Source organism: Salvelinus fontinalis, chromosome 3, assembly GCF_029448725.1.
Source record: "Salvelinus fontinalis isolate EN_2023a chromosome 3, ASM2944872v1, whole genome shotgun sequence".
Classification (NCBI taxonomy): Eukaryota; Metazoa; Chordata; class Actinopteri; order Salmoniformes; family Salmonidae; genus Salvelinus; species Salvelinus fontinalis.
The window spans coordinates 60,456,664-60,467,974 of NC_074667.1; the positions used below are offsets into that span (position 1 = coordinate 60,456,664).

Below are 11,311 nucleotides of genomic sequence, written 5' to 3' on the forward strand. Positions count from 1 at the left end.
TCACACACTCAGCAGAGGAGCACCACATAAACATCCCAATGGGTTCATGGCTGTTAACATGTTATGAAACAGTGTTTTTCTGAAGCCACACGTTTCTACTGTAATGTGTCATTTCACACCCGTTTGTGAGGGCCAGCCTGTGACATCAATCAGCCCAGGTTTCCTTTAGTAATGTTTCACAGGACCGACCGTCTCATGGGGATGTACATACCGTCTCATGGGGACGTACATAGCGTCTCATAGGGACGTTCATACTGTCTCATGGGGACGTACATACCGTCTCATAGGGACGTACATACCGTCTCATGGGGACGTACATACCGTCTCATGGGGACGTTCATACCGTCTCATGGGGACGTACATACCGTCTCATAGGGACGTACATACCGTCTCATGGGGACGTACATACATCTCATGGGGACGTACATACCGTCTCATGGGGACGTACATACCGTCTCATAGGGACGTACATACCGTCTCATCGGGACGTACATACCGTCTCATGGGGACGTACATACTGTACCGTCTCATAGGGATGTACATACCGTCTCTAAGGTTTTTTTGGCAGCTGATAGTAGTTAGTGTTGATGGGTTGTGTGAGGACAGTGTTAGTTCATTGCTTGTTGTTTTTGTCAAGATGCAGAAGCCCGTGCGATGGCCAAGGAGAGACAGAAGAAAGACAACCACAACCTGAGTGAGTTTATTCTGCCCTTTCCCTTGTTCTCTCTCTCTCTCTCTCTCTCTCTCTCTCTCTCTCTCCTATCTGTCTCTCTCTCTCTCTCTCCTATCTGTCTCTCAATTCAATTCAATTCAATTCAATTGACTTTATTGACATGGTAGGTTCGTTATTACTTACATTGTCAAAGTATATATATCGAAAAATAAAAATCAAATATATATGTATATATATACAAAATATATATATATTAAATGGTGGGACCAACAGTAATAATACTAGTAGTAGTGGACATGGGATTACCATTAACAACAACAACAATATTAATCAGAACAACAATAAATTAAAGCAACAGTAGTAGACCAGTGTCAATATGACTTGAGAAGACATATGACCTGGTATGAAAGACAAAACAAAACTAAGCTAAATGGGAAATATTATCAATATTACTTTGCATTTTTCACTGGCTGTCCCTCAGGTTGTGGCAGGAGGACACATATTTGGCTGCCAAAACTGCACATTTTGGCTTTTCACCCAATAAATATTTGATTTTTTCTTCATCTTTTATAGTTTCAAATTCTTTGTATTGAGTTATAATTTTGGGAAAGAAATATGCTCTTAGGTCTGAGTATTTGTCACAGTGTAGTAGGAAATGCACCTCTGTCTCTACCTCTCCTCTGGAGCAGAGTGAGCACAGCCTGTCCTCTCTGGGCAGCCAGGTTTGTCTGTGACGACCGGTCTCTATAGCCAGACGGTGCTCACTGAGTCTGTACCTAGTCAATGTTTTCCTCAGTTTTCTATCAGTCACAGTGGTCAGATAGTCTGCCACCATGTACTGTCTGTTTAGAGCCAAATAGCATTGAAGTTTACTTTGATTTTTTGTGGTGTCTTTCCAATAGGTTATATATTTTTCTTTTTGTTTTGTGATGATTTGGTTGGGCCAGATTTTCTGAGGGCTGTCCCGAGGCTCTATGGGGTTGGTTTGGGTTGGTGAACTGAGCCTCAGAACCAGCTGGCTGAGGGGAGTCTTCTCTGGTTTCATCTCTTGACATTGTAGAGCTGTGTGATGGAATGTTTTAGGGTCACTTGTTTTTAGATGGTTGTAAAATTTTATGGCTCTTTTTTCTATTCGAATGAGGAGGGGGTATTGGCCCAATTCTGCCCTACATGCGTTATTTGGAGTTTTTCTTTGTACTTGCAATACAGTCTTGCAAAACTCTGCATGCAATATTTCAGTTGGATGTTTGTCCCATTTAGTGAATTCATTATTAGAGAGTGGACCCCATACTTCACTGCCATATAGAGCAATTGGTTCTATAACTGATTGAAAAATTTTGAGCCAGATTCTAATTGGAATTTCAATTTTGATGTTCCTTTTAATGGCATAGAATGCTCTTCTTGCTTTGTCTCTCAGCTCATTCACAGCCATGTGAAAGCTACCTGTGTTGCTCATATTTAGTCCTAGATATGTGTAGTTTTTGGTGTGTTCTAATAGAACTGTGTCCAAATAGAATTTATATTTGTCATCCTTATTTCCCGACCTTTTTTGGAATATCATTATATTTGTTTTTTTTTAGGTTAACGGTCAGAGCCCAGGTCTGACAGAACCTGTGAAGACGATCTAGGTGCTGCTGTAACCCCTCTTTAGTGGGAGACAGCAGCACCAGGTCATCTGCGTACAGCAGACACTTGATTTCAGTGTTGTGTAGGGTGATACCAGGTGCTGCCGATTCTTCTAATGTTTTTGCCAATTCATTAATGTAGATGTTAAATAATGTTGGACTTATTGGGCAGCCCTGTTTCACTCCCCGCCCCTGAGAGAAGAAGTCTGTTTGCTTGTTGCCAATTTTAACCGCACATTTGTTTTTAGTGTACATTGATTTAATAAAATCATATGTTTTCCCTCCAATACCACTTTCTATTAGTTTATAAAAAAGACCTTCGTGCCAAATTGAATCAAATGCTTTCTTGAAATCTACAAAACACGAGTAGATTTTGCCTTTGTTTTGGTTAACTTGTTTATCAATTAGAGTGTGGAGGGTGTAAATGTGGTCTGTTGTACGAAAATTTTTCAGTAATCCAATCTGGCTTCTGCTCAGGACGTTGTGTTCGTCAAGGAAATGATGTAGTCTGCTATTTATAATACTGCAGAGAATTTTCCCCAAGTTGCTGTTAACGCAAATTCCTCTGTAATTATTTGGGTCAAATTTGTCTCCATTTTTATAGATTGGTGTGATCAATCCCTGGTTCCAAATATCGGGGAAAATACCTGCAGTGAGGATAATGTTGAAGAGTTTGAGTATAGCCAATTTGAATTTGTGGAATTTGAATCTCTCTCTCTCTCTCTCTCCTATCTGTCTCTCTCTCTCTCTCTCCTATCTCTCTCTCTCTCTCTCCTATCTCTCTCTCTCTCTCTCCTATCTCTCTCTCTCTCTCTCCTATCTCTCTCTCTCTCTCTCTCTCTCTCTCTCTCTCTCTCTCTCTCTCCTATCTGTCTCTCTCTCTCTCTCTCTCTCTCCTATCTGTCTCTCTCTCTCTCTCTCTCTCTCCTATCTGTCTCTCTCTCTCTCTCTCTCTCTCTCCTATCTGTCTCTCTCCTATCTGTCTCTCTCTCTCTCTCCTATCTGTCTCTCTCTCTCTCTCCTATCTGTCTCTCTCTCTCCTATCTGTCTCTCTCTCTCTCTCTCCTATCTGTCTCTCTCTCTCTCTCCTATCTGTCTCTCTCTCTCCTATCTGTCTCTCTCAATTCAATTCAATTCAATTCAAGGGGCTTTATTGGCATAGGAAACATGTGTTAACATTGCCAAAGCAAATGAGGTAGACAATACACAAAAGTGAAACAAACAAAACGAATTAACAGTAAACATTACACATACAGAAGTTTCAAAACAATAAAGACATTACAAGTGTCATATTAAATATATACAGTGTTGTAACAATGTACAAATGGTTAAAGCACACAAGTTAAAATAAGTAAGCATAAATATGGGTTGTATTTACAATGGTGTTTGTTTTTCACTGGTTGCCCTTTTCTTGTGGCTCTCTCTCTCTCTCTCTCCTATCTGTCTCTCTCTCTCTCTCTCCTATCTGTCTCTCTTGCAAAGTTGAATATGAATGAGTTTGCACTTTTTGAACATCCCTCTCCTGTTTACTATCTCTCTCTGTTTAAAGTACACCTCTCTCTCTATCTCTTTCCCTCTACACACACACACACACACACACACACACACACACACACACACACACACACACACACACACACACACACACACACACACACACACACACACACACACACACACACACACACACACACACGAACACACACACACACACACACACACACGCACACACCGTGGTAATTCAGCTGATACAGGGCAACCACAGGTGGATGTTTAACCCACACCTTTCTGCTGCTCTGGCACTAAAGTCTAATTGCCTGTCACACTAGTTTTTTAGGGTGTATATGTGGAGTGCCTGTGTTAAATCAAAATGGTATTTGAAAAAGTGCCGAATACAACAGGTCGTTACAGCAGTAAAATAACTATAGCGGGGCTATATACAGGGGGTACTGGTCAATGTGCGGGGGTACTGGTCAATGTGCGGGGGTACTGGTCAATGTGCGGGGGTACAGGTCAATGTGCGGGGGTACAGGTCAATGTGCGGGGGTACAGGTCAGTGTGCGGGGGTACAGGTCAGTGTGCGGGGGTAGAGAGTCAGTGTGCGGGGGTACAGAGTCAGTGTGCGGGGGTACAGAGTCAGTGTGCGGGGGTACAGAGTCAGTGTGCGGGGGTACAGAGTCAGTGTGCGGGGGTACAGAGTCAGTGTGCGGGGGTACAGAGTCAGTGTGCGGGGGTACAGAGTCAGTGTGCGGTGGTAGAGAGTCAGTGTGCGGGGGTAGAGAGTCAGTGTGCGGGGGTAGAGAGTCAGTGTGCGGGGGTAGAGAGTCAGTGTGCGGGGGTAGAGAGTCAGTGTGCGGTGGTAGAGAGTCAGTGTGGGGTGGTAGAGAGTCAGTGTGCGGTGGTACAGAGTCAGTGTGGGGTGGTAGAGAGTCAGTGTGCGGGGGTACAGAGTCAGTGTGCGGGGGTAGAGAGTCAGTGTGCGGGGGTAGAGAGTCAGTGTGCGGTGGTAGAGAGTCAGTGTGCGGGGGTACAGAGTCAGTGTGCGGGGGTACAGAGTCAGTGTGCGGGGGTAGAGAGTCAGTGTGCGGGGGTAGAGAGTCAGTGTGCGGGGGTAGAGAGTCAGTGTGCGGGGGTAGAGAGTCAGTGTGCGGGGGTAGAGAGTCAGTGTGCGGGGGTAGAGAGTCAGTGTGCGGGGGTACAGAGTCAGTGTGCGGGGGTACAGAGTCAGTGTGCGGGGGTAGAGAGTCAATGTGCGGGGGTAGAGAGTCAGTGTGCGGGGGTAGAGAGTCAGTGTGCGGGGGTAGAGAGTCAGTGTGCGGGGGTAGAGAGTCAGTGTGCGGGGGTAGAGAGTCAGTGTGCGGGGGTACAGAGTCAGTGTGCGGGGGTACAGAGTCAGTGTGCGGGGGTACAGAGTCAGTGTGCGGGGGTACAGAGTCAGTGTGCGGGTGTAGAGAGTCAGTGTGCGGGGGTGGAGAGTCAGTGTGCGGGGGTGGAGAGTCAGTGTGCGGGGGTGGAGAGTCAGTGTGCGGGGGTAGAGAGTCAGTGTGCGGGGGTAGAGAGTCAGTGTGCGGTGGTAGAGAGTCAGTGTGCGGTGGTAGAGAGTCAGTGTGCGGGGGTAGAGAGTCAGTGTGCGGGGGTAGAGAGTCAGTGTGCGGGGGTAGAGAGTCAGTGTGCGGTGGTAGAGAGTCAGTGTGCGGTGGTAGAGAGTCAGTGTGCGGGGGTAGAGAGTCAGTGTGCGGGGGTAGAGAGTCAGTGTGCGGGTTAGAGAGTCAGTGTGCGGGGGTACAGAGTCAGTGTGCGGGGGTACAGAGTCAGTGTGCGGGGGTACAGAGTCAGTGTGCGGTGGTAGAGAGTCAGTGTGCGGGGGTACAGAGTCAGTGTGCGGGGGTAGAGAGTCAGTGTGCGGGGGTAGAGAGTCAGTGTGCGGGGGTAGAGAGTCAGTGTGCGGGGGTAGAGAGTCAGTGTGCGGGGGTACAGAGTCAGTGTGCGGGGGTAGAGAGTCAGTGTGCGGGGGTACAGAGTCAGTGTGCGGTGGTAGAGAGTCAGTGTGCGGTGGTAGAGAGTCAGTGTGCGGGGGTACAGAGTCAGTGTGCGGGGGTACAGAGTCAGTGTGCGGTGGTAGAGAGTCAGTGTGCGGTGGTAGAGAGTCAGTGTGCGGGGGTACAGAGTCAGTGTGCGGGGGTACAGAGTCAGTGTGCGGTGGTACAGAGTCAGTGTGCGGGGGTACAGAGTCAGTGTGCGGGGGTACAGAGTCAGTGTGCGGTGGTAGAGAGTCAGTGTGCGGGGGTACAGAGTCAGTGTGCGGGGGTACAGAGTCAGTGTGCGGGGGTACAGAGTCAGTGTGCGGGGGTACAGAGTCAGTGTGCGGGGGTACAGAGTCAGTGTGCGGGGGTACAGAGTCAGCGTGCGGGGGTACAGAGTCAGTGTGCGGGGGTACAGAGTCAGCGTGCGGGGGTACAGAGTCAGTGTGGGAGTAGTAGTTTGCGGGACACAATAAGCTGCAGGAATGCTACTGTCCCCCTCTCTCTCACACACACACACACACACAAACACACACACACACACACACACACACACACACACACACACACACACACACACACACACACACACACACACACACACACACACACACACACACACACACACACACACACACACACACACACACACACACACACACAGAGAATAAAGACATGTCAGATGGTGTCTATATACAGTGTTGTAACGACGTGCACATAGTTCAAGTAAAAAGATCTGAAAATAAATCAACATAAATATGGGTTGTATTTACAATGGTGTTTGTTCTTCACTAGTTGCCCTTTTCTTGTGGCAAGAGGTCACCAATCTTGCTGCTGTGATGCACACTGGTATTTCACCCAGTAGATATGGGAGTTCATCAACATTGGGTTTGTTTTGGAATTCTTTGTGGAACTGTGTAATCTGAGGGAAATATGTGTCTCTAATATGGTCATACATTTGGCAGGAGGTTAGGAAGTGCACCTCAGTTTCCACCTCATTTTGTGGGCAGTGAGCACATAGCCTGTCTTCTCTTGAGAGCCATGTCTGCCTACGGCGGCCTTTCTCAATAGCAGGGGTATATCTGTCTGTTTATAACCTCCAATAACCTCCAACACTCATCTACTCATCTACACTATAAGTCTTTATTGTGGCTATGCTGCACAAAGCCAGCAATAACAGCAGGAGTATATAGTCACCTCATTGTATTTGCGTGTGGCTGCGTATATGCATGCATTTGTGTTCATGTTCTTGGGTTGTCGAAGGCCTCACATGAAATTCCAAATGCCATTGTTGCAACACATTTCCCATCTTTTCCTGTGGTTTAGTTGAGAGAAGGAGGAGGTTCAACATCAACGACCGGATTAAAGAGCTGGGCGGTATGATCCCCAAAACCAATGACCTGTAAGTCATCTCACTTCACTGTGTGTTGTTGTTTGGTCTTCGATGTCTAAGTGGTATGATGTAAACTTACGTGGGCTTCTTCTTGTATGCCTATGTGCAACTAGACTATGGTCATCAGAAACAAACGTGTTCTTCTGGAATGTTCTGTAGGGACGTGCGCTGGAATAAGGGCACTATTCTGAGGGCCTCAGTAGAGTACATCAAGCGGATGCAGAAGGACATGCAGAGGACCAGAGAGGTAGAGAACAACTTCAAGAGGATGGAGATGGCCAACAAACAGCTGTGGCTGCGCATCCAGGTAACACACACGCATACACACACACACACACACTCACACGCATGCAGTACATACATTAAAGAGCATGTATGAGCTTTAGAATGCCGTGCCATGCAGTTCATCATCTCTTCCTCCTCTCTGTCTCTCTCTGTCTCTCTCTGTCTCTCTCTGTCTCTCTCTGTCTCTCTGTCTCTCTGTCTCTCTGTCTCTCTGTCTCTCTGTCTCTCTGTCTCTGTCTCTGTCTCTGTCTCTGTCTCTGTGTCTCTGTCTCTGTCTCTGTGTCTCTGTCTCTGTCTCTGTCTCTGTCTCTGTCTCTGTCTCTCTCTCTCTCTCTCTGTCTGTCTGTCTGTCTGTCTGTCTGTCTGCCTGTCTGCCTGCCTGTCTGTCTGCCTGTCTGTCTGTCTGTCTGTCTGTGTGTAGGAGTTGGAGATGCAGGCTCGTCTGCACGGCCTCCCCAGCTCCTCTCCCTCTGGGATGGGTTCTGGTGACCTGATGGGTTCCTACGTCAAACAGGAGACCAGCCCTGAGGAGAAGCTCCACCAGCAGCAGGCTCAGGCCCAGGGCCAGCAACACCTCCACCACCCCCAGTCCCACCACCTCCAGCCTCAGCAGGGACAGCTCGGGCAGCTGCCCCCTTTGCCCCCTCACCTCCAGCCCCAGCTTCCCCTCCAGTACTCAGCCGTGGGCAGCTCCCAGCCCTTTGACTTTGCCCAGTCGCTGGACTTGTGTGACGGGGTGCCTGGCTTCCCAGAGGGCCTGTCGGGGCTTGGGGAGCTGGGCGGCCTTGGTACCCAGGGAAGGAGAGGCGAGCTGGGCTTCCTGATGATGGACGAGCCCCTGTCTCCTCTGGGTGGAGACCCCCTGCTCTCTGCCATGTCCCCTGAGGCCTCGGTCGACTCCAGCCGCAGATCCAGCTTCAGCATAGAGGATGCAGATATACTGTAGATGGATTATACATACACACACTGTAGAACCACACACATAGTGTGTACACACACACACATATGGTACGTAATGTACACAGTAGAAATAGACCCAGAGCACTGATATACTGTGACATGTGTATGCTCTGTTCAACAACCCTGCCAGCATACATTTGCACTCTAAACTCCCTCACACACACTCCAAGCACGCTGTACAAACACTGATACACACTTACACACACAAACTTGACATTCTCATAGATGCACACCCTTTCTTAGCACTCGTATAGATACACATTCAACAGCAATATGAGAAATGAAACAATGTTTCAGATTGAAATAATTGTGTCCTACCACTGTAAATATCAGAGCACCTCTGAATGATAAACAATCTATTACACACACACACACACACACACACACACACACACACACACACACACACACACACACACACACACACACACACACACACACACACACACACACACACACACACACACACACACACACACACACACACACACACACACAGCATAGACACATTCTAGTTCACTCTAACACAGAAGAGCCCCTGTTATTTGAAGGGAAATATGTGAGGCACTGACAAAGGTTTGAGACACACAGACCTCGACCCCTTACTTTGTAAATCACACTGGCATGACCTCGAGTCTGCAAGCTACTGCCTTCTCCTGTGTCACCTATGACCTTTAGCCTTGTGGGTACTGCCAAGTGCACTCCATGACCTCTGACCCCTGTGTGAACTCTGAAAGTTGAGGAGAGAGGTGTTGTAGCGATGCAAGGGGTTATATAGCTCCACAGGTTTCTAAGTAGTGCCACTGTGTAGCATCATAGGGTGCTATGTAGCGACTCAGGATCTTCTGTATCCCTGACCCAAACCTGCCAATGGGCCTTGTGTTAGCCACCTGAAGCCCCACTCTCTCTGGCTGAGATGGAGGGTGGGGAGAGGAGAGGGTGGGAGAGGGTTGTCTTTTAGTAAGTTGTACTGTATAGTTAGGAGAGGAGCAGTCATAGAGATTGGCTTAGATAACCCAGTAATGTCTTTGTCTCCACTGTAACACACACACACACACACACACACACACACACACACACACACACACACACACACACACACACACACACACACACACACACACACACACACACACACACACACACACACACACACACACACACAGCAGTGTGCCTTGAGGCTGTGTTCAAATCAAGACTTTGATCGAGACTTCAGTACCTCACCCAGTCTGTGCTTGTATAACTGTCAGCTTTGGGTCAACCAGGTTAAACTAGACACTCACCAGGTACTAACCAAACCAACTCTGTAGAAACCAAACTACGGCCGTACAATACATAAATATACTAACAGGTAAACAAATGACTTTCAGATTTGGGTGAGGGACTGAGGGCAACGCTTTGATTTGATATGGCTTATGATCAGTACAGAAAAAAGGATGAAAAATTATGATTTTAAAGGTATTTGTTTGTATTCTATTATAGTTTGTTGCTGTATTTGATTTGATCTCCCAATGCACTGGAACCTATATTATTTAATTGACTTTGTACATGAAATAATTTTCAGTTTTATGCCACTTAAAATGTATTTTATTTGTATTTGTGCTTTTTATTTTATTTTATTCCTAAAGTACCTTTTTCTCTAATAGCCATTTAAAAGTGAAAGTATTTAAGCCACTTGCGTGACAGTGTACGACCAGTGGGGAGCCATATTCTATACTTGTCTTTGTGTAAGAGTTATTCACATTTCACCAGGCTTTGAAGAGTTTAGAAGATTGTGTTCCTTTACAGAATGATGTCATTTTTATATTGATTGGGATTTTCTCTCTTTTTTAACCTATAGAAATTGGAGCCAGAGACTAAGTTGAGATGTGATTTTATTTTATTTTATTAAGTTTTAATTGTGATTTTTGTGAATGTGAAGATGGCCTGTACTGGTACCAAGCCAAACCCAAGCAACACAAGAACAGGGTATTTTCCTTCATGGTGCCACTTTTGACCCGACTTTGGTTTCCATTTAGACTACTTCCTTCTGATGGAACTCAGAACTACCATCGAGGAGTTCTGTTGCCATAGCGTTGGCATAGCCTTGAACAAACCTGACCTTCTCTCTGTCTGCCAGAGTTCGCCTTTACCCTGCTCCAATGTTTGTAATCAATTGTTTTACTTCTGTGTATATTGTCCAGCCAACATTTTAAAGAGCTTGTCTGCAGATAATGTGGCGTGTTGTCCTCTCTGTGACTGTCCCCCTCCCCATGTCACTGTATTTGACTGACTCTGGCCGACTGGTCAGGGGAAACTGGCATTCTGGTTTTGCTTTGGATATAAAATGTTTTACCAAAATCCACCCAGCGCTCCCAGAGTGTTTCTTTAGTGTTTGTGTGAGATGCATACCGATGAAGAGGGGGGGGGGGGGGGGTGTGTGTGTGTGTGTGTGTGTGTGTGTGTGTGTGTGTGTGTGTGTGTGTGTGTGTGTGTTGGTGTGTGTTGGTGTGTGTTGGTGTGTGTTGGTGTGTGTGTGTGTGTGTGCCACAGAGTTTGATCAGTGTCTTGGAACAGCTTCATCATACTGTTAGACCTGACACCAACATTGCTGTTCCTATTTTACTCCACCAGGGAGAGTCAGAGACCCATCTGACAAGCCCAGCCAGGGTCCCTCTCTCTCTCGCTCTTTTTCTCTCACTTTCAATTCAATTTCAATTGAACCTCTATGGGATCAGTGTACCCCCCGCTCGACGGTTGAACTAACGCAGGCTAATGTGAATAGCATGAGGTTGTAAGTAACCAAAACATTTCCCAGGACATAGATATATCTGATATGGGCAGAAAGCTTCAATTCTAGTTAATCTCACTGCAC

At 46.8% G+C, this 11,311-nt stretch overlaps 1 protein-coding gene across 4 annotated transcripts in view; it reads left to right on the forward strand.

Annotated features, from left to right (window-relative positions):
• The window catches only part of LOC129851248 (transcription factor EB-like), a 77,619-nt gene extending 66,818 nt beyond the window's left edge, over positions 1-10,801 (forward strand). For 3 of the 4 annotated variants that reach the window (XM_055917662.1, XM_055917660.1, XM_055917663.1), the window contains 4 exons: positions 638-694; positions 7,146-7,221; positions 7,372-7,519; positions 7,919-10,801. In XM_055917662.1, coding sequence (XP_055773637.1) covers positions 638-694; positions 7,146-7,221; positions 7,372-7,519; positions 7,919-8,443 — 806 coding nt within the window. In that variant the 3' untranslated portion in view covers positions 8,444-10,801. The remainder of the gene's footprint in view (positions 1-637; positions 695-7,145; positions 7,222-7,371; positions 7,520-7,918) is intronic. The other variant, XM_055917661.1, reaches the window with a different exon arrangement.
• Positions 10,802-11,311: the final 510 nt, after the last annotated feature.